This window comes from Aquila chrysaetos, chromosome 23, assembly GCF_900496995.4.
Source record: "Aquila chrysaetos chrysaetos chromosome 23, bAquChr1.4, whole genome shotgun sequence".
Lineage (NCBI taxonomy): Eukaryota > Metazoa > Chordata > Aves > Accipitriformes > Accipitridae > Aquila > Aquila chrysaetos.
In genome coordinates, this window is record NC_044026.1 from 19862806 (window position 1) to 19882147 (window position 19342).

The 19342-nt window shown below is 41.3% G+C and overlaps 1 protein-coding gene across 1 annotated transcript in view; it reads left to right on the top strand.

Moving 5' to 3' along the window:
* The window catches only part of BMX (BMX non-receptor tyrosine kinase), a 38913-nt gene that overhangs the window by 12628 nt on the left and 6943 nt on the right, over positions 1-19342 (top strand). The window contains exons 6-15 of the mRNA XM_029999243.2: positions 3618-3679; positions 8812-8990; positions 11002-11064; positions 12081-12140; positions 12912-12966; positions 14573-14652; positions 15304-15431; positions 15844-15918; positions 16652-16823; positions 17748-17964. Of these exons, the coding sequence (XP_029855103.1) occupies positions 3618-3679; positions 8812-8990; positions 11002-11064; positions 12081-12140; positions 12912-12966; positions 14573-14652; positions 15304-15431; positions 15844-15918; positions 16652-16823; positions 17748-17964 (1091 nt within the window). The remainder of the gene's footprint in view (positions 1-3617; positions 3680-8811; positions 8991-11001; positions 11065-12080; positions 12141-12911; positions 12967-14572; positions 14653-15303; positions 15432-15843; positions 15919-16651; positions 16824-17747; positions 17965-19342) is intronic.

The following is a 19342-nucleotide window of genomic DNA, read 5'->3' on the forward strand; positions in this document are numbered from 1 at the left end:
TAACTAAATAGAAGTAAAACTCTTGTATTAATATATAATTATATTTATATTATTTTTTTTCTAAACAGTGTGATTTACTTTGCAGCATTTTTTTAATTTTAACATTCTTTTCTAAAGTATTTTTTGTAGAACTTTTAGTTGCAATTATTTAGGGGTTTTACTTTTTATCTGTAAAGACTGAGAGAGGAGAATTTGTAAAGCGGTACCCTCCTAGGTGTCACATTTTCAGAAGGGAATTCATTCCCTCATGTCTGTGTACATGCTTGACAGTGAAAGGCCACATTTGGGAGAGGGAATAGCAGTTTATGCATATTTGGGCTTCAGCCTTTTAAAGCTTGATCATTTGGAATTGTAGAGCACTCGTAGATCCACTGATTTCAATCATGATTGAACCTTTGTCTTAAGCATTTACAGTCACAATCAAAAAAGTATGAATCCAAAATTAAAAGTTAAATCCAAAAATGTAGGTGTGAGCAGTTAGGAACCTGATTTAGATCTGCGAGTCTGCTTGTAACAGGCATTTGCTTTTGAAAATTGTAATTAATGATATAGGCTTATCTACTGTTACTACAGGTTTCATCATTATGGAACAGTAAATAATGTAAAGAGTTGCCAGCTGATTGGTAACAGTAATTTGAATAGCTTCCTCTAGCTTCAAAACCACTTGTTACAAAAGCAAATAAAGCCATGAAACCCCCGGGCAGTTGCAAGGACAAGGAAATACCTCATTACCAGTCATGGATGGCTTAGCCAAGAGAATTAAAAAGAGAATTTTTGTATATTGAACGCTTCGTTTATGTCTGAGATAATAATGCATGCAGGATAATGTGCTGTATCTACACTAAATTTGTTCCTAAATAAGTTCCTAAGGTTGCTAACATAGATGTGTGGAGCACAGGGAGACTGTCTGTGTAGGGATGACTCCAGACAGCCTCAGTCTTGTAACCACTGGGTAATTGAAAACAGTATTTCTTATTCACTGCTTCATAGACTAAAAATGTCAATGAAACAATTTCCAAAAAACAGGCTAAAAATAAAGCATACATACATCTGTTTCCCTCTGTATGCAATCAAATTGATCTACGAAATGACAGTTTTCGATTCTCGGAGAAGTAAGGAGGGGGGTCAGCAGAACTGCTACCTTGGACTTCTGGAGGGCAGACTTTGGCCTGTTTAGGGAGCTGGTTGACAGAGTCCCTTGGGAGGCAGTCCTGAAGGGCGAAGGAGTCCAGGAAGGCTGGACATTCTTCGAGAAGGAAATCTTAAAGGTGCAGGAGCAGGCCGTCCCCATGTGCCAAAAGATGAGCCAGCGGGGAAGAACCTGTCTGGCTGAACAGTGAGCTTTGTCTGGAACTCAGGAAAAAAAGGGGAGTTTGTGACCTTTGGAGGAAGGGGCAGGCAACTCAGGAGGACTACAAGGATGTTGTGAGGTTATGCAGGGAGAAAATTAGAAGGACCAAAGCCCACCTAGAACTTTTACTGCTACTGCCATAAAAGACAATAAAAAGTGTTTGTAGAAATACATTAGCAACAAAAGGAGGGCTAAGGAGAACCCCTACATCCAATAAAGGACAGAGAGAAACATAGTCACAAAGGATGAGGAAACGGGTGAGGTACTTAATGCTTTCTTTGCCTCAGTCTTTGATAGTAAGACCAGTTGTTCTCTGGGTACCCAGCCCCCTGAGCTGGAAGACAGGGATGGGAAGCAGAATGAAGACCTCATAATCCAAGGGGAAATGGTTAGCGACTTGCTACACCACTTAGACACACACAAGTCTATGGGCCAAAGAGGATCCACCCAAGAGTACTGAGGGAGCTGGCAGAAGTGCTCACCAAGCCACTTTCCATCATTTATCAGCAGTCCTGGCTAACCAGGGAGGTCCCAGTTGACTGCAGGTTAGCAAATGTGACACCCATCTACAAGAAGGGACGGAAGGAGGATCCAGGGAAATACAGGTCTGTCAGTCTGACCTCAGTGCTGGGGAAGATTATGGAGCAGATCATCTTGAGTGCCATCACGCGGCACATACAGGACAACGAGGTGATCGGGCCCAGTCAGCATGGGTTAATGAAAGGCAGGTCCTGCTTAACCAACCTGATCTCCTTCCATGACAAGGTGACCCACTTAGTGGATGAGGGAAAGGCTGTGGATGTTGTCTACCTAGACTTTGGTAAAGCCTTTGACACCATTTCCCACAGTGTTCTCCTGGAGAAACTGGCTGCTCACGACTTGGACGGATGTATGCTTTGCTGGGTAAAAACCTGGCTGGCTGGCTAGGCCCAAAGAGTGGTGGTGTGTGGAGTTAAATCCAGTTGGCGGCCGGTCACAAGTGGTGTTCCCCAGGGCTCAGTACTGGGGCCAGTTCTCTTTAATATCTTTATCAATGATCTGGACGAGGGGATTGAGTGCACCTTCAGTAAGTTTGCAGATGACACCAAGTTGGGATGGAGGGTTGATCTACTCGAGGGTAGGAAGGATCTCCAGAGGGATCTGGACAGGCTGGATTGATGGGACGAGGCCAATTGTATGAGGTTCAACAAGGCTGAGTGCCAGGTCCTGCACTTGGGTCACAACAACCCATGCAGCGCGACAGGCTTGGGGAAGAGTGGCTGGAAAGCTGCCTGGCAGAGAAAGACCTGGGGGTGTTGGCTGACAGCCAGCTGAATATGAGCCAGCAGTGTGCCCAGGTGGCCAAGGCGGCCAACGGCATCCTGGCCTGTATCAGAAATAGTGTGGCCAGCAGGAGCAGGGAGGTGATTGTTCCCCCGTACTCAGCACTGGTGAGGCCGCACCTCGAGTCCTGTGTTCAGTTTTGGGCCGTTCACTACAGGAAAGACACGGAGGTGCTGGAGCGTGTCCAGAGAAGGGCAACCGAGCTGTTGAAGGGTCTGGAGCACAAGTCTTATGAGGAGTGGCTGAGGGAACTGGGGTTGTTTAGCCTGGAGAAAAGGAGGCTGAGGGGAGACCTTATCGCTCTCTACAACTACCTGGAAGGAGGTCGTAGCGAGGTGGGGGTCGGTCTCTTCTCCCAAGTAACGAGCAATAGGACAAGAGGAAATGGCCTCAAGTTGCGGCAGGGGAGGTGTAGGTTGGATATTAGGAAAAATTTCTTCACCAATAGGGTTGTCAAGCATTGGAACAGGCTGCCCAGCGAAGTGGTTGAGTCACCATCCCTGGAGGTGTTTAAAAGACGTGTAGATGTGGTGCTTAGGGACATGGTTCAGTGGTGGACTTGGCAGTGTTAGGTTAATGGTTGGACTCGATGATCTTCAAGGTCTTTTCCAACCTAAACGATTCTATGATTCTATTATACTAAATAAGGTAACAGAACTAGGCAAACCACAGAGCAAAATACAACTGCAAATTTCCCTGAATTCATTTTTTGCCATAGATGAAAACAATGGTTGATGGAGTTTTTAAAGATATTGAGACGGTGCTTGAATTAAGAGGAGGTTGGAAAATACAGAGCTAAAGCGTGTCAATACTTCAGAGAGATTAAAAGTCAGCTGTCATGATGCTGTTTCTGCCACTGTATAGATCTGCAAGTGAGAAAGCCTCAAGAGATAAAGCCTTACTTAAATTCATGTTTTTTTCTTTAATTCTCCCTCTCTTCTAGTTGTGACTCTGTGTTGTACAACTGAGTCTGTGAAACCACTGCCTCCATTCCCTCAAACACTGGTAGGTGAAAACATTTGAGTACCTGGCTACAGGGAAAAATCTGGCATCCAGGTGGTAGGGAAGGCGGTGGGATGGGATGGAGAATTGTAAACAGCCGCTCACTGGAAGGTGGTGTAGACCTCTAATCTGCAGTGCAGCTTCAGCATCCTTGTGTCCACCAGCATGTCAAAGGGAAGGACTCATCTCCCTCCTCCATGTGGCAAACTGGGAAAGTCTCAGCCACGTTCAGTTCACTTTAACATGCTGGTGGCAGTACTGGCTACAGCCCTTGTAGGTATGTCTTTTACTTTATACACTTATTTCCAGTTGGATCAGGGAATGCCATCAAAATTAGCTCTCTAGTGTGTGGGAGGTCCCCATTCCTAGAGATGCCAAAAACTCCCCTCCACCACCCTCCCCAGTGAAAATGGTGCTCACAGTACTTGGAGAAAACTTTGTAACTGAAGATATGAACAAATATACCTGCTTTGCCTGGGTGAGAAATGGTGGATGAACTGCATTTATCTCTGGCAAGTCCCAAGTTGTGATCCTCTGGGTTTGGGTCAGGAGTACAGATGCCTGTTTAGGAATGTCTGTTTAGCCCAACTTTATAGAGGCAGCCTCTGAGTTAATGAATTGGGAAGTGCATCTGAGCTCTTTATGTGCTCTTGCCTATATCTTGACTTTATATCAGACAGAAACCCAAGAGCATGGTGTCTCACCAGCGCTGACTGGCCTTACTCTCCATCTGAGAAAGGCAGGCTTTCACAGACCAGGAGAGACAAACAGGACACCAGGATGCCAAAAAGTGCTACTAATGCTTGATTCAGCCTGAGTCCTCTAGCACAGCACTTGCTTGATGAAGATCAACAGCTGGCAGGGTTAAGAATAAAAGTAAACTGTAAGATCTGCTTCTATGCTTATTTCCTCAATCTCCTCCTGTACAAATACAAGGGCAATAGTGGTATCTTTGACCTTAGTTTTACTGCCCAGCTTAATTATTGAGGTTTGTAGGTGGGAAGGAGGTATAATGACAAGAGAATAGAAGAGGCTAAAGTGGCTTAAGTTATGATGGTTTTATCTCTTAAAAAAAGGACTTACAGTATGGTCTGACGGTGTGTTCACACATCGTTACACAGCGTCCTCCAAATTAAACCAGATTGGGTTTCAAATAATGGGATTTTTAAATCTGTATTTCCTGCTTTATATTAATTTGTCTTCTGTTCTGTATCTTTAGAATACAGTCTGGGTCTATTTCCTAGCTTCTCTCTGTTGATCAGAAAGTAACTGTAAAAAGAAAAAAGCTGGAATTTTTGTGTATACAGTTGACATGAACAGCAAGAGCTTTAAGAAACATATAGATTATCAAGAGACAGAAGGTAAAATCACAAAAGCTGTAAAATGGAGCTTTAAGAAAAATAACAATAAAGCCTTGGAAAGAAGCTATGAACAAAGAAGCTTTTGACATTTTTTCTGATAATGAGATTTGAAAGTAACAGCATTGTGAACATGCAGCAGCATAATTAGTTTTGAATACCGTGGTCTGTTTTGCCTGGCTTCCATCAGGAGATGCTTTGTCTATCTGGAGAGATCATCAGTCATGCAAATCTGCTGCTGAACATACTGGCTTCTGCTAGGCCTTTATGATTTATTTTTATTATCTGCTTGAGTTCAGAGAAGATATTCTGAAAAGGAAATTTAAAAAGCAAGGACATGACAGTATTCAGATGGGTACTTCTAAACCAGGTTCATTAAATGAAGATATGATAACTAACACATCTGGTTAGAAAAACTTGACTTAATTTTCCCAAGCCACATGATATAATTAGGTTAAGAAGGCTAATACTGACTTCCCATGGTGAGGAACAGTCTAAATTTAGTCACAGAGCTACTTCTATAAGCTCTCCGCACATTTTTACTTTGCCCTTTCATCTACCCAGTTTGATCATCAAAGGTACCACCGTACCCCCAGCCTTCCTTCTGCCTACCTCCCAGTTCATGTCCCTCGCCGCTCCAGCCTCTGCAAGTCGTCCTCCCTTGCTTTCTTCCCAGCTGACCAGGGGCATTACTTTTGCATATAGGCAAAACTGACCAGAGGGATTACTTTTGCATGCTTACATCCTGCACCTCTGGTGCCTCTGTCCCTTGCATCAGTTCAGCATTGTACCCCCAGTCTCCCACAGGGGACCCGATTCCTAAAGAGCGATGCTATTACAAAGAATAGTGGGCACGAAGGTCCCTTCATGGGAACCAGCGGGCAATTCCCCTGTGCTTTGATAACAGCAGGAAGCAGGAGTTTCCTTCCTGAGAAACATTTTCCCCTCTGCTGGTGCCTGGCATCCACTGTCTTTGCAATGGAAAATGGTTCATGTAGGTGAGACCAATACTGCAGTAGATCAGAGAGAACTCCACTGAGTGCACACTCTTATCTTCTCATGATTATGTGTTGGCCAAGTTTTATGGAAGCTGAAGTGATCCAGCACATGCTTCCAGCTGTGCGGTAGGGGTGCAGTTCTGCAGATAGTAACTGTTCCTCATATACACATTGCAGCTGAATCTCAGATTGTCACCTACGTCTCTCTCTAGATGACAGTGGCACAGTCATCAGTATGAAAACCACAGTAATATCACTGCCAGCATAAAGGAAATAATAAGACCTACTCAGTTACTATTAGGAAATGCTCTGGGGCTTTCAGCCAGTGCTGGAAAGGGAAAGCTGTATATATGGACACAAATCAGAACATTAATCTGTACCAGGTTACAGATTAAGTCCATCCAGAATATTGCAACAGACAAATACACAGCCAGCAGTGAAACCCAAAGGGATACAAATCTGATGTGCTCATCTTTGGCTAGTTCTTTTCCCTGGCAGGTTGGAAGAAGCAAAAGTCATTTCTATGATAATAATTCTTTGTACCATTTACTTTGGCCAATGCTTTGCAATTTCTTCTGTTCACACAAAAAGATGAAAGCTCCATCAGAGGATGACACTCGGATCATTCCACAAGCAAAACACAGGAAATTAAGAAAGAACAATTTAATCTCCAAAAATTACCAAGTCCAAATGTTAGAGGTGGACATCAGCTCATAAACACATTTACTGAATATCAGCTTGCTCTAACATCATTAGATGCTTTAAAGACAAAACAGTTTAATCTCTGTATTATAATTTTCTCCATCAGAAAAACAACTGCAACTGCAGTTTGACAACTGCAGGCAACTCTAGTTCTGTCATTATTCTACAAAGCAAACAGGCAATTCTAAGACTTGAATCCTGCCTAACACAGGCCCTCAAGCTATAAGCTCCTTTCCACCGAAGTCAGATATGACCAACAGGAACCACACTTACTGGGTTCAAGTGGTAGGACTTGATGAGTAACAGACCTACTTCTAGTCAAATGAAGAAGACTCTGCTGTGAGTGAGTCCTTTAAAGAATGAGTATCTCCACTGGAGCTTATTGAGATTAGGTTGAGACTTTGTGTGTTTGCAGGAAGAGATCATGTGTGTCTTCTGGCTCAGTGGACTTAATCAGGCATTCACTTGGCTCTTTGGTTTCTCCTTGTTGAAATTAATTAAAGAAATGTCAATAAAGAGAAAACAAACATACAATGCCATGGTCACTTGGACTTGATTTAAAGGAATCACAGCCTCCTTCAGGACACTTGGCATTCTTCCCTAGCATTGCATTACAGTGGTTTTCAATAATAAATAGGTGGCATTTGGAGCCTTTTCTCCTAAGTCTTTCTTATTTTCCCTCATCCTTTGCTGTCAGTGTTTCAAGTGTAGTTTTCTCTGCTCTTAAAGAATTGTGATGTCTAGATTTTCTCAGTTATGACATTTCCCTGATTTCTAAATTCATTTCAGTGCCTTAATTTTAGATGGTCTTTTGCCCATGATTTGAATGATGTCACCTAACTTTAATGCCAGGCTTCTCATCCAAGTCATTTATGTAGCACTCCTCAACAATCAGTATGAGAGGTAGACACTTCTGTAGGATGACATATTTCACACGAAGACATGAGTCAAAGCTAGGTAAAATGAATCCCATAGTTACATACCTGTACTTGTTTAACTCTGCACAGGGAAAGTTAGGCACCAAGGAGTGGGATTCCTTATATCCAACATGCTTAGCAGAGAAATATCAATAAAACATAGTAAGGAAAGGGAATGATTTAGAATTAGCATAGCTTTTTGCTTTCAGTGATTAGTAGTAACAATTGACTAATGCTTGTTGTGCTTCATGGTAACATTACTATTGATCAAAAGCCATCAAAAAACAAAAGTTATTTTATAATACTCTGATGGGGTCTTTTGATACAACTGGACATCATTGCATGTAGTTATAGTAAAGCATAATTTGGTCACGTGGACAACAGTATCTGGGCTGTGCTTCTAAATGGATGAGGAAAAAGCTGCTTGTCTGTGCCCATCTTCTAAGCTTTGATTAATTTGACTAATATCATTATACATGTTGAAGATATAAGTGATCATGTACATGTGTTATTTCTTACTGTACCCTGTTGTCCTGGTTTTGGCTGGGATAGAGTTAATTTTCTTTCTAGTAGCTGCTATAGTGTTATGTTTTGGATTTAGTATGAGAATGTTGATAACACATTATGTTTTCAGTTGTTGCTAAGTAGTGTTTATACTAAGTCAAGGATTTTTCAGCTTCTCATGCCCAGCCAGCAAGAAGGCTGGAGGGGCACAAGAAGTTGGGAGGGGACACAGCCAGGGCAGCTGACCCAAACTGGCCAAAGGGGTATTCCATACCATATGATGTCATGCCCAGTATATAAACTGGGGTGAGCTGGCTGGGGGTGAGGGGTGGATTGCTGCTGGGGAACTACCTGGGCATCGGTCAGCGAGTGGTGAGCAATTGCATTATGCATCACTTGTCTTGGGTTATATTTCACTCTCTTTTTGCTATCTTCCTTTTCATTACTTCTATTATTATTTCTTTTTTATTTCAATTATTAAAATGTTCTTATGTCAACCCACAAGTTTTACTTGTTTTCAATTCTCCTCCCAATCCCACCAGGAAGGGCAGGGAGGACTGAATAAGCAGCTGCGTGGTGCTTAGTTGCTGGCTGGGGTTAAACCATGACACCTGTGCTGCATCTCCTTACCATTTTATTTCCTCTGTCTTCAAAAGCAGAAGCGTAGAAGTCTGCCTCAGGTGCTATCATCAGACAAGTCAGTCCTGAACATGGCTGTGGCCCAATGCAACTATGAACCCAAAGGAAATTCAGCTATCCAGCTTGTCAGAAACAATAAATACTATGTATTGCAAGAGGAAGATTCTGACTGGTGGAAAGTAAGGGATTTGGAAGGGTAAGTATGCCCTGCAGAATACTTTTGTTCCATGACCATGGTCTTCCACATATCTCATCTTCATAGACAACACTGCAGGCAGTCCCGGTACCTTTCAGGACCTATGTTAGCTTTTAAACATTGCTCTAGAAGCTTAATTGTCTTCTGTACAAGTCCATTTTCATTACCATCCTTGGCTGCCAGGTTGAGTAAGATTTATAACAGTCACTGCCTACTATACTAGCTAAGATAGCATCCAGTGGCCTTAATTTTGATATGTGCCTGAAGAAGGGCTTGTGTACACAGAAGCTATCCATTTTTTTCCAACTATTTAGTTTAAGTGAATAAAAAGATAAAATCTCTCCTCACAAATGTTGCCTCTATTTTATGCACACACTGTCTTTAGACCAATGCCATTACTATTGCATATCAGTGACAGCACAGGAGGCCAGCGAGAACTGCTGAGGCACGAATCACTTATCACTTCAGTCTCTTCCCAGCTTTAGCAATACTCTTCCACAAAGACAGGGCATGCCTATCCTGCACAGGGTTTAATTATTCTCTTTGAAGTTCACAAGTGGAAGAATTCCCTTCAGCCACTGAAAATAAGATATTTTTCATTAACATCCAGCTGGGGCAGAAAAGAGCATCTCTTCTCAAGTTATTAAATGAGAAACAGCTTTAGGAGTACACTGGAAACAAAGGCAGTGCAACAAACAGGGGCTGCCTGGAAGAGATAAGATTCCTTGTCTGTCTCATGATGGATAGTAGCTCAGTTTAATTTTAAGTACATGACAGAAATGTGGAAGGAAAGGATTTTGAGCTAGGGGGTGCCCAAACTGGTTTGGAACAGAATGAAATTACTTGATCCACTCATAATTCACTGATTAAGTGTACAACTGCAAGAAAACCAACAAATAAAGCAACCTTAACTTAAGGTTAAGTGTCTGCACTTTGTGACTCACAGGATTGGCATACTGTTCTGGATGAAGAAAGCGGCACACAACCCTGGAAACTCAAAGACAATAATAAATTAGTAAGCTCAGATATGTTCTTAAATGCTTTCACTGGACTGTTTATGGCTATGTAAAAACATATGAGACAGGCAGCTCTGCTTATAGAGCCTGAGTAGAAGGCTCTAAGATAAATGAAGGAGCAGAGAGAGATCAAGAAAAAGGGGGGACATTTACAGTTTTTTCTCTGCCTTGAGAAACTGAGACTTTTGCAGTATTGATTCTGTAAGGACAAGTCACGTATACATCATAATAAACCCTTTAAATTCTGCTTGAAAAAAATTTAAGATCTTGTTTTCTTGAATGTAGTAGGAACAAACATCAGGAGTTTCCTGTTTCACCTGTTTTCATACACTCTTAGTCTTTTTCTCGCTCTACTGAGATCTGTGTTAAAGAAACTCTTCCTTTCTGTGTCCATCCATATTCAAATATACAATTTATTCCCCCTATTTATCCTTCTGATGGGCACAGCATACAGCCCACCTCCTTACAACTATAAATGCCTGTTGGCCCCCATAACTTAGGTCCATCAAGCCGTGCTGCCAGTTGCTTTAAGTGGTAGCTCAGCTGTCCGTGTTCACTTAGCTTAACTTCTCAGTTGCGTCTGGCATTGTGTCAGGAAGAGTGCTGAGCCTACCTATTGACTTTCTGCGTTCGACCTTGGATACTCTGCTGGCACCCATTAGTCACTGGCATCCTTCATCACAGCAACTGAGATGGCATGTAATGAAATTGTTGAACAGCTGCTCCAATCTTCCATATGATGAATCCAATCCCTGAGGAAGAATCCATTTCAATGACTAGCAAAGAGTACTTCATTGAAATGTATTTTTCTAAAACAAATTACTTCTGTGTGTTTCTACATGGTAAGTAAAAGCAGAAACTTTTTAACCATGAGCAGTTCTGTTGGTGGCATTCTAAAAAGTGACTTTTTGATTAATCCCTTTTCCTATTTTAAGTGACCAAATTTAAGATGCAGTCATGTACGATAGCTAAACTGTGAACTGTTTATTTTGCAGGAATGAAGGTTTCATACCAAGTGCTTACTTGAGGAAGTTATCTCTGGATGATGATGAGCCAAGGTGAATCAATATGCAGCCATCCACTGCTTAAATGTTTTCCTCACAACTCTAGTAAAGATTAGGCAGATTATTCCAGATTATTTCTGGAATATTTTTCTTTTGAAATAACTTTCTGAGTACTAAGCATAACGTTTCCTGAAAGGTATAGAATCAGATACAATTTTTCTTCTTGATTCATACACTAATGCAAAAAACATCAGCTGAAAATCCTGGTTTCATTTAAATCAATAGGGTTTTGCCACTGACTTCAGTGACCCTGGGATTACAGTCTTTGTACTCTTATTTCAGCATTAAATCAGCCTCGCTAGCACTCTTGTGCCTTTGTGTGTATGTGAGTAGTCCTGTACAAGGTAAAGGGAATCCAGGTCTGTCAAAGTGATACATCACACCCATCTTTTCCTTTTTAGTAAGATGACATGAAATTATAAGCATTAAACGTATGCCTAAGTATTTGAACAAAAATCTGACAGAAACAGCAGATTGTCTCATAGTAAACCATACAGGACAAGATTCAGACGTTTCCTTAAAAAAAACCCTACTCTTACAGTATCCTGTAAAAAGCAGCATCAATAAGAATCATTATATTTCTGCACAAGAGGTTATTTTAGGGGCCTCTTTTTCTGCCACATGAACTCCTGTTGTCTGTCATGCTAAGAACATTTATTGCGGAACTCTAGGGTTGTGCAGTTTTGGAAATCTCCCATGTAAATTTTGAAAAGATAGTGCAATCTCTTCATAAGGTCACTAAAGGAATATGTAGTTTCATTGCCTGTTACAGCATGCACAGAGAATATTTGGCTTTCCAACACATTGCACAGTGGAGGGGAAAGGTTGTATAAGTGTTTACCAAGTCAGAAAAAATCCAGACAATTAAATATGTCTCAACTTTTTGAAATATCCACCTTCAACCATGGCATAACTACTCAAAAAATATATATAGTATGACTTTTAACCCAAGGAAGGTATTTTTCATAACCAGTTTTTCACAGTTTCAGTGTGTTGTTTTGTCTTTGCAGCAAAAACTCCAGTGTCAGTGAACAGACACTGGCAGAAGAGCAGAGTATTGCTAAGCATGAGTGAGTATACAGAATATGTCTTCATGAGAATCAAAAGATTCTTTGGGCAGAGATTGTCTTTCCACTTTACATGTTCACTATACCTAGAGCAATACATATGGCTGTCATAATAATGATAATAATTATAGATATTGTCATCAGCAACATCACTGCCCACAGACTTCCAAAGGCATGAATGTATTTGTTTTCAGACAAAAAAAGGCATTTAGACAAATCAGTCTAGTATGCTAATAGAGGGATGCTTCATAAAAGTGAACTACTATTAAAAAGGCTTCATTGGAGCTCCTTGAACTGATCTGATATAGGATGTTTGGCTTGTTTCCTCCATTTGGGACCTCTCAGTTTACTTAAATATTATGACAACTATGACAAGGTTAGAGGAGAATTATGCACCTCCCAGCTTTTAGGGAGACAGCTGTGTCATGGTCTGTGGGAGACAGAGCAAACTACTCCTGGTAGAGCTCCTGGCAGAGCATTAGAGCAGCAGGATCCTCCTCTAAGGATGTACTGTAAAAAGTCAGAGTCACAGAGTGGGCCAAGATATTTCAGGAGGAGACCCACTGGATGGATGAGAGGAAGCAGATGGGAACTAGTGGTTTCTCTTTTATTTCATGGGCTAAAATCACACAGGCAGGACAAGTCCCAAGTCTACTGTCTGGCTTTTAAAAGCAGCTTTGAAAATATTTACAATGTCTGGCATTTTTTGTGTGTCTGCTGTGCCTTATTCAGAAATCAGCCTGTGAATAATAAGCCCAATATTTCTCTTTGCAGTTGGTATGCTGGTAATATCTCCCGTGCCCAGTCTGAGCAGCTGCTCCGTCAGAAGGTTGTACATATCCTTTATTGCTTGTATATGAACAACCATGGAAATTTTTCTGTGTCTGTTGTCTTTGCTACACTGTGTAGCTAGAGGATGCTGATGCTCTTCAAATAGCTGTAGTATTTCAGAGTGCTAGAAACTCTTGTGCTAACTTGGTATTGATAAACAGATCTCCAAAATGCCTGGATGCATTAATGGCTCTTCTACATAAACGAACAAATGCTGCACCTCTAAAATACACCTGGAACAAAGCCACGCTGAGTGCATTTCCCCTCACAGCTCTGCTTTTTGGTTTTACCTCTAGGCCTGTGTTGTTTGCTCCACTGTGGCTCTTTCTGCAGGTCAGTCTAGAGGAATCCTCTGTGATGGTTTTACAACACACAAACATGGAGTAAAAGAAGTTCACCCAGACAACCCCAGGCAAAGTCAGTGCTATGCCCACTGAGCATTGGCTGGATGCAGCTGACAAGGAGCAGGGATGGATAGCACCATAGGACTAGTCATGTGGACCAGTCTTTACAGCATACGACTGCGGAGGGACATGTCCATGTACCTTTCTGGAGAACACCCAGCCTCAGCCATGCTTTGCACTTGAATGTGCTGTGTAAACAAGCTTTCCTCTTGTGGCTTGCTGCCTTCTCACAGCCATTCTTATTGGTACTCAGCCACTAACAACTTTGATATAACCTAACCCTTTGGGAGCCTTGGCTCAGTGTCCTTTTCCTTAGACCTGCACCATAGGTTCAGGAGAGAAATTCAAGTGTGGCAAATCGCTGGAGAAAGGCAGTTATGTCCCAGTCCCAAAAGGTGCTGGATACTCCTGACTGCAGTTAACTTTAAGGGGACGTGAAGTTTCCTTTGAACTTCACAGCAATGAACCTTGGCCTGTATGTAAGGTTCTAGATGTCTTCTTTCCTCCCTGCAACAGTCATTCCTAGCACATTAGAGGTGTAGCTGTTAAATGAACTCTGAAAACCAGAATTTCCAGCCCAGTATGGTAAACCGTTAACAGAAGTAGAAGTGGATAGTGAAAGTTAGGACTGGAGTACCACATAAAGACTAAAAATAGTCCAAATATAATAGAGTGCAGTGAAAATCTTTCTAATTATTCAGTAATTCAGAAATACTTTGGCAACAGAAAATAAATCAGTCTAATGCATTATGTAAAGGAACTAAGGGTGGTAGACAGAGCTCTTATTCAGACGGGATGTATGTGGCAGTGTTTGAGTCTTACAATGTGTATCCCCTCTGGAGGGTACATGAGGAAGGAGATGGGTTTAACAACTCTCCATCTTCCCAGTTAGAAATCTGTATCTGTGCACCAAAACAAAATTGCAGACTACTTGCTTCATGTCTGGGCTGGGGTGCAACTCGCCTAACTTTAAACATTTACAGTGGAATACCACAACCAGTTACCTAGACCCACTTTTTAGTGGAGAGAAATAAATATTTCTAAGGTATAATTCATCTTGTCCTAATGTAGTCTTTAAAGGAGGTCAGAGGAGTCATGTCTCCTTCTCTCCTTTGTGGACATTACAGTGTAAAAGCCTAAAGTTCACTGAAATGAATCCCAACCTCATTGTTCCTTGTAAATTTTTTTTTTTTTAATTAGGGGAAGGAAGGTGCTTTTGTGGTTCGGAAATCTAGCCAAGCAGGAATGTATACTGTGTCTGTATTCAGCAGGGTTCCCGAGTGAGTATCCAAAGAATATGTACCATTTCTATGAGTGTGCTATGGGCATGCTGCTTGGTGTGACTGGTCAACAACAAAATCTCTACATTGTGTTAATGGTGAACCTCAGGCACATTCAGGTCGTATTAGTTATTTGAATTCATACATGACAGTGCCTCCCTGAACGGGGGAGTGGAGGTCCAGAATTGTCTCATCTAAACATAGGCACATAGCAGGCACATAATCTAGGGGAATAGCAGGGTTGAGAGAGAGGGAAGGAAGGAAGGGAAGGATAATGGGAAGGGGGAAGGAGAAGGGGAAGGGAAGGTGTTCAAAATTAGATGTAGAACCATTGCAAGGGCAGTATATGAAAGGCTTTTGCTCTAGATGTAACCACTGGGAGATGAGTACTAACCATCAGACTACGTTAGAGTGTGCAGCAGAAGTCTCCAAAGTGCGAGGAGCCTGTGCTACATAGCCAGCAGGCGTTAAGAGGGCAAAAGCAGACTGAGGCAAACGTAACAGTCTTCCTGGTGACATCTACTACCTATTTTGTTATTTGCCCAGCAGGAGTGTTGCAGTTCATTCAGCAACTAACCAATCTATTAATGTATGGGCTGGAAGGCACTTCGCAAGGCTTTGACATGTACTGCACTTTGTGATGTTTTTCAGAAGTAAAAAAGGAACAGTCAAACATTACCATGTACACAAAACCCCTGAGAACAAGTATTACCTCTCTGAAAAATATTGTTTTGAATCAATTCCCAAGCTTATACACTACCATCAGCACAACTCAGCCGGTAATCCTATATGCTCTTTCTATTTGATTGGCTTTGGCTTAGGCTTCTGGACTTCTCAGCATTATGGTGAATCTTTTCCAATACTGAATACTCTATTGAAACATCTTTTGGGAGAGTTTGGGTGGAACTTGATCTAATATTTTCACAATCAATACAGTTGTTTTCTTTTGCTGTACAGTGCTTTTTTGGTATTGTACTACCTCTTCTTGCAATACCTCTGCTGGACCAGCCCTTAAGCACAGAAAAATTTCAATCTTGTGAACTGATGCAGCAGCTGCTGAATATTGAATATCTGTCATTACCTGGATGGTTGTAATATAGCAGGGAGAGGGAGGTATTAGTTTCCCTGTATTTTCTTTGATTTCAGAAGACTCATGTATATATTGTGACCTTTAACAGGTTTTCTTTGTAGGTATGGTGACAAGGCTCCGGCATGCAGTGTCTACACAAGTAAATAAAGTTCCATCCACAGCTTCATTAGGAAATGGTATGAAGATAACTTTCCTTTTTGAAACTGGTGTCAGTCTTGGCCACCAAGAATAACCAGAAAATCATGACTGTTACTGCTTTCAGACTTGCAGGAGGTTACAGAATCTTTGTTTGGTGGCCATTTCTGCTTGTCCATGCAGGAGGCAATGTAAGAATTTGGGAAGGATGATCTTTCAGTCAATATCTCCTTCTGTAGTTTCTTCTTGTCCAGTGTAGCATTGAGGCTTTATGGTTCTATGAAATAGGGTATCCCTTCCTACAAGTGCATCTAGTCTACATCCAGGGCAACATGAATGCAAAGGCATTTTATATCAACTTTCATGTTGTGCCCTTGTTAAGGCATTTTATGTCAGGTCTTATATCAACTGTGTGAGACCTTGCATGCTTCTTTCCCCAACACATCTGAGCCATGGCCATTCTTTCCCTTTGCCACATTACCTGGCACAGTAATACTTGTTCTCCAATCTCCTCCATGAAAATATATCATCATTTGATGCATAAACCTTTCTCAAATCTACTTATAAAGCTTAAACCTAAGCAGTAGCAAGCAACATTTGTAGGAAGTGTAATCTCCTTCCGTAACTCAAACACAAAGCTGAGAGACAGGTATGTTGCTTCGGTGCTGCATGGTTCTGCAACCCTCCAGAGAAAACAACAGCATTGCATATGGGGGATACCATGCTTGCATTTGTCCATTTTTTTTGCTAAAGGAATTTCTTTTGTCCCACTAGGAATCTGGGAGCTGAAACAAGAAGAAATTGTCCTGTTGAGAGAGCTAGGGAGTGGTCAGTTTGGAGTGGTGCATCTGGGAAAGTGGAAGGGACAATATGATGTGGCCATAAAGATGATTAAAGAGGGAGCGATGTCAGAAGATGAATTCATAGAAGAAGCTCAGACCATGATGTAAGCTATGGCATTGCTTAATTATTTGGAAATAATGATCTCTCCAAACATTAATCACTAATGTATAGCACACACAGGAAAGAGAATTTCCTCTTAAAAATAGCATTAAGTAGTGTTGAGTACATTAGGCACAAGCTAAATAGTTAGCCATATGGGATATTTGAGGTATTACCAAAAGAACTTCACAAAGATTGATACTGTCATCTATGAAGTTTTCAATTAACTTATCTTCCACAACTTCAGAGGTTCCACATATGTCACTTAAAACTCTGCTTCATTAGCATTTATACAGAAACAGTTAGAAAGCTGTTCCTGCCATCCTGCAGGTAGGAATGAGAGACAGATCAACAACTGAGAAATGCCAGAAATATGAACATGAGACTTGAAGTTTTAGTCTCTGACTCTGAAGAGGTAAGGATGTTATAATTTCCAGTGAAATTCCATGAGGTGATAAATGAAGCATATGAATTCAAGAATATTTCATACAACTCTTATCCTGAAGGAATGCACTACATTCCTGTCAGTTAACTACCTGATATGATCAGGATTCTCAATGTGAAAATTATGCAACATGGTTTTAGTAGAAAACCTTAAGGTCTAAGGTCCACCCCACCAACTCAGATCTATTTTCTCCCACCAGTAAGGTTGCACGTTTGTGCTGCTAAATCCTATTTCAGGTTTTGACTATTAGGTTGTCATTTCATCAATACTGAGTCTTTTGATTGTCATCAATAGTGAATTTCAGAGTACTCAGCAGAAGGAGACTCAGTTCTTCTTGAAAAGGAATATTTGAAATCTGAGATGGGACTGTATCCAGTCTCAATAATTTCTTTCACTATGTTGTATTAATATTTGAAGAACAAAACTTACAGAAATGCACAAGAATCTCCATTTATTTGGTTATTTTATTTTTATTTATTTCAGGAAACTTAATCATCCCAAACTTGTTAGACTGTACGGTGTATGCTCAAAATCATATCCCATCTACCTAGTGACGGAATACATGCCTAATGGCTGTTTGCTTAGCTACTTAAGGAGTCACGGGAAGGAACTACAACCCCTTCAGCTTCTGGAAATATGTTACGATGTCTGTGATGCTATGGCATTTCTGGAGAGCTGTCAGTTCATACACAGAGATTTGGTAAGCTATATTATGGGAGAAGCAGAACAGGGAAGGCAGGGGGATGGTCCTGCCCCTCAGGATCACCCACGGCCCCACTGGCTCTGTTGGCACTCGCCCCAGCGGGCACCGTGGTGCCCTGAGCAGAGACACCCCACCGGCTCAGTACGAAGCAGCTCTGGGCGAGCAGCACTAGAGCCATATGTAAACGGCACTGCCCACAAGCTAATTTGCTCTGCTTCAGAGCTGAGCTGACAGGTCTACAGCCCTGCATACCGCGCTGCCTGCAGTTATGGGCTCTAGCCTCAAGGAGTTATGCGCCGCTTGGCAGCACAGACATCCAATTGTAAAATTAGTCCACTGAAGTAAAGGGTTCTGTCCAAAGATGCTGCGGTCCTCCAGGAGAAAGCGGTGCAACGTTAAAGATTTGGGTCACTTAGATTGTTTTTTGATGAGTTAAGGATTTATCTAATTGGGAACTACTTCTCTCATAAAACGAGTGTGAACACTACTAGGATAAACTGGAATTTACTCTGGTGCATTGCAAACAGGAGCAGAACTTGAAAGTCTGCATCTACTTAGCTCTTTTAAATACATTTATCTGCCAGTTTTCAAGCAAGTATTTCAAGTTGCTTTCGATGAAGGGATCAGACCTTTCAAGGAGTTGGACCGAAAGTTTATGCAAAACTTAGCTTTCAAGTATGCTGGCTTTGGGAAAATAAGCTGTTATTTTATTGGCCTATTAAAACTGAACCTAGCCAAATTTCTGGTGCATTGTACTTCAGTCAGTAGCAGTATTTAGCCTTCTAACTCTAGACAAAAATACGTTGGAAGATTTGTGACAATTTATATCACAGACTTGCTTAATTTTCCAATAGGGGTGCAGTCTCCCCAGGTAGCATTTTAAATGTCTTGTTGATGCTTTCAAAGAATTGTCTTTATGTGTAAACAAAGTTGTTAAAGCCATACCTCACCAATTTTCAAACCCTGATTTGGAAATCAGGAATATCAGACAACTTAAGTAGCAGAGTTTAAGCTGTAAATATAAATATATGGCTGTGCACCATGGGAAAACAGAGATAAAACAAGCTTGATTTCAGGTTGAAAACTGTATCACAGAAATTAATAAGCATGCAGGCAGAGAATACAGCCTTAGATAAATGTTCTCAAGTGATCATTTGCAGAACTAGGCTTATACTGAACTTTTCATAAATCAAGCTCTTTAAATCACCTTTCATTGCTCCACTCTGTTTATAGTGCATTGCAAATAAGCCAGTCAATGTTTTTCACTTTTTGATGCCTTGGTAAATTCTGAGGCTACTGAAAAGGACCCTGGAGTGCGACATCATTTGAAAGACAGGGTTTAGTTTCTGGCTCTGTTGCTGTTTCTTTAGGTGAA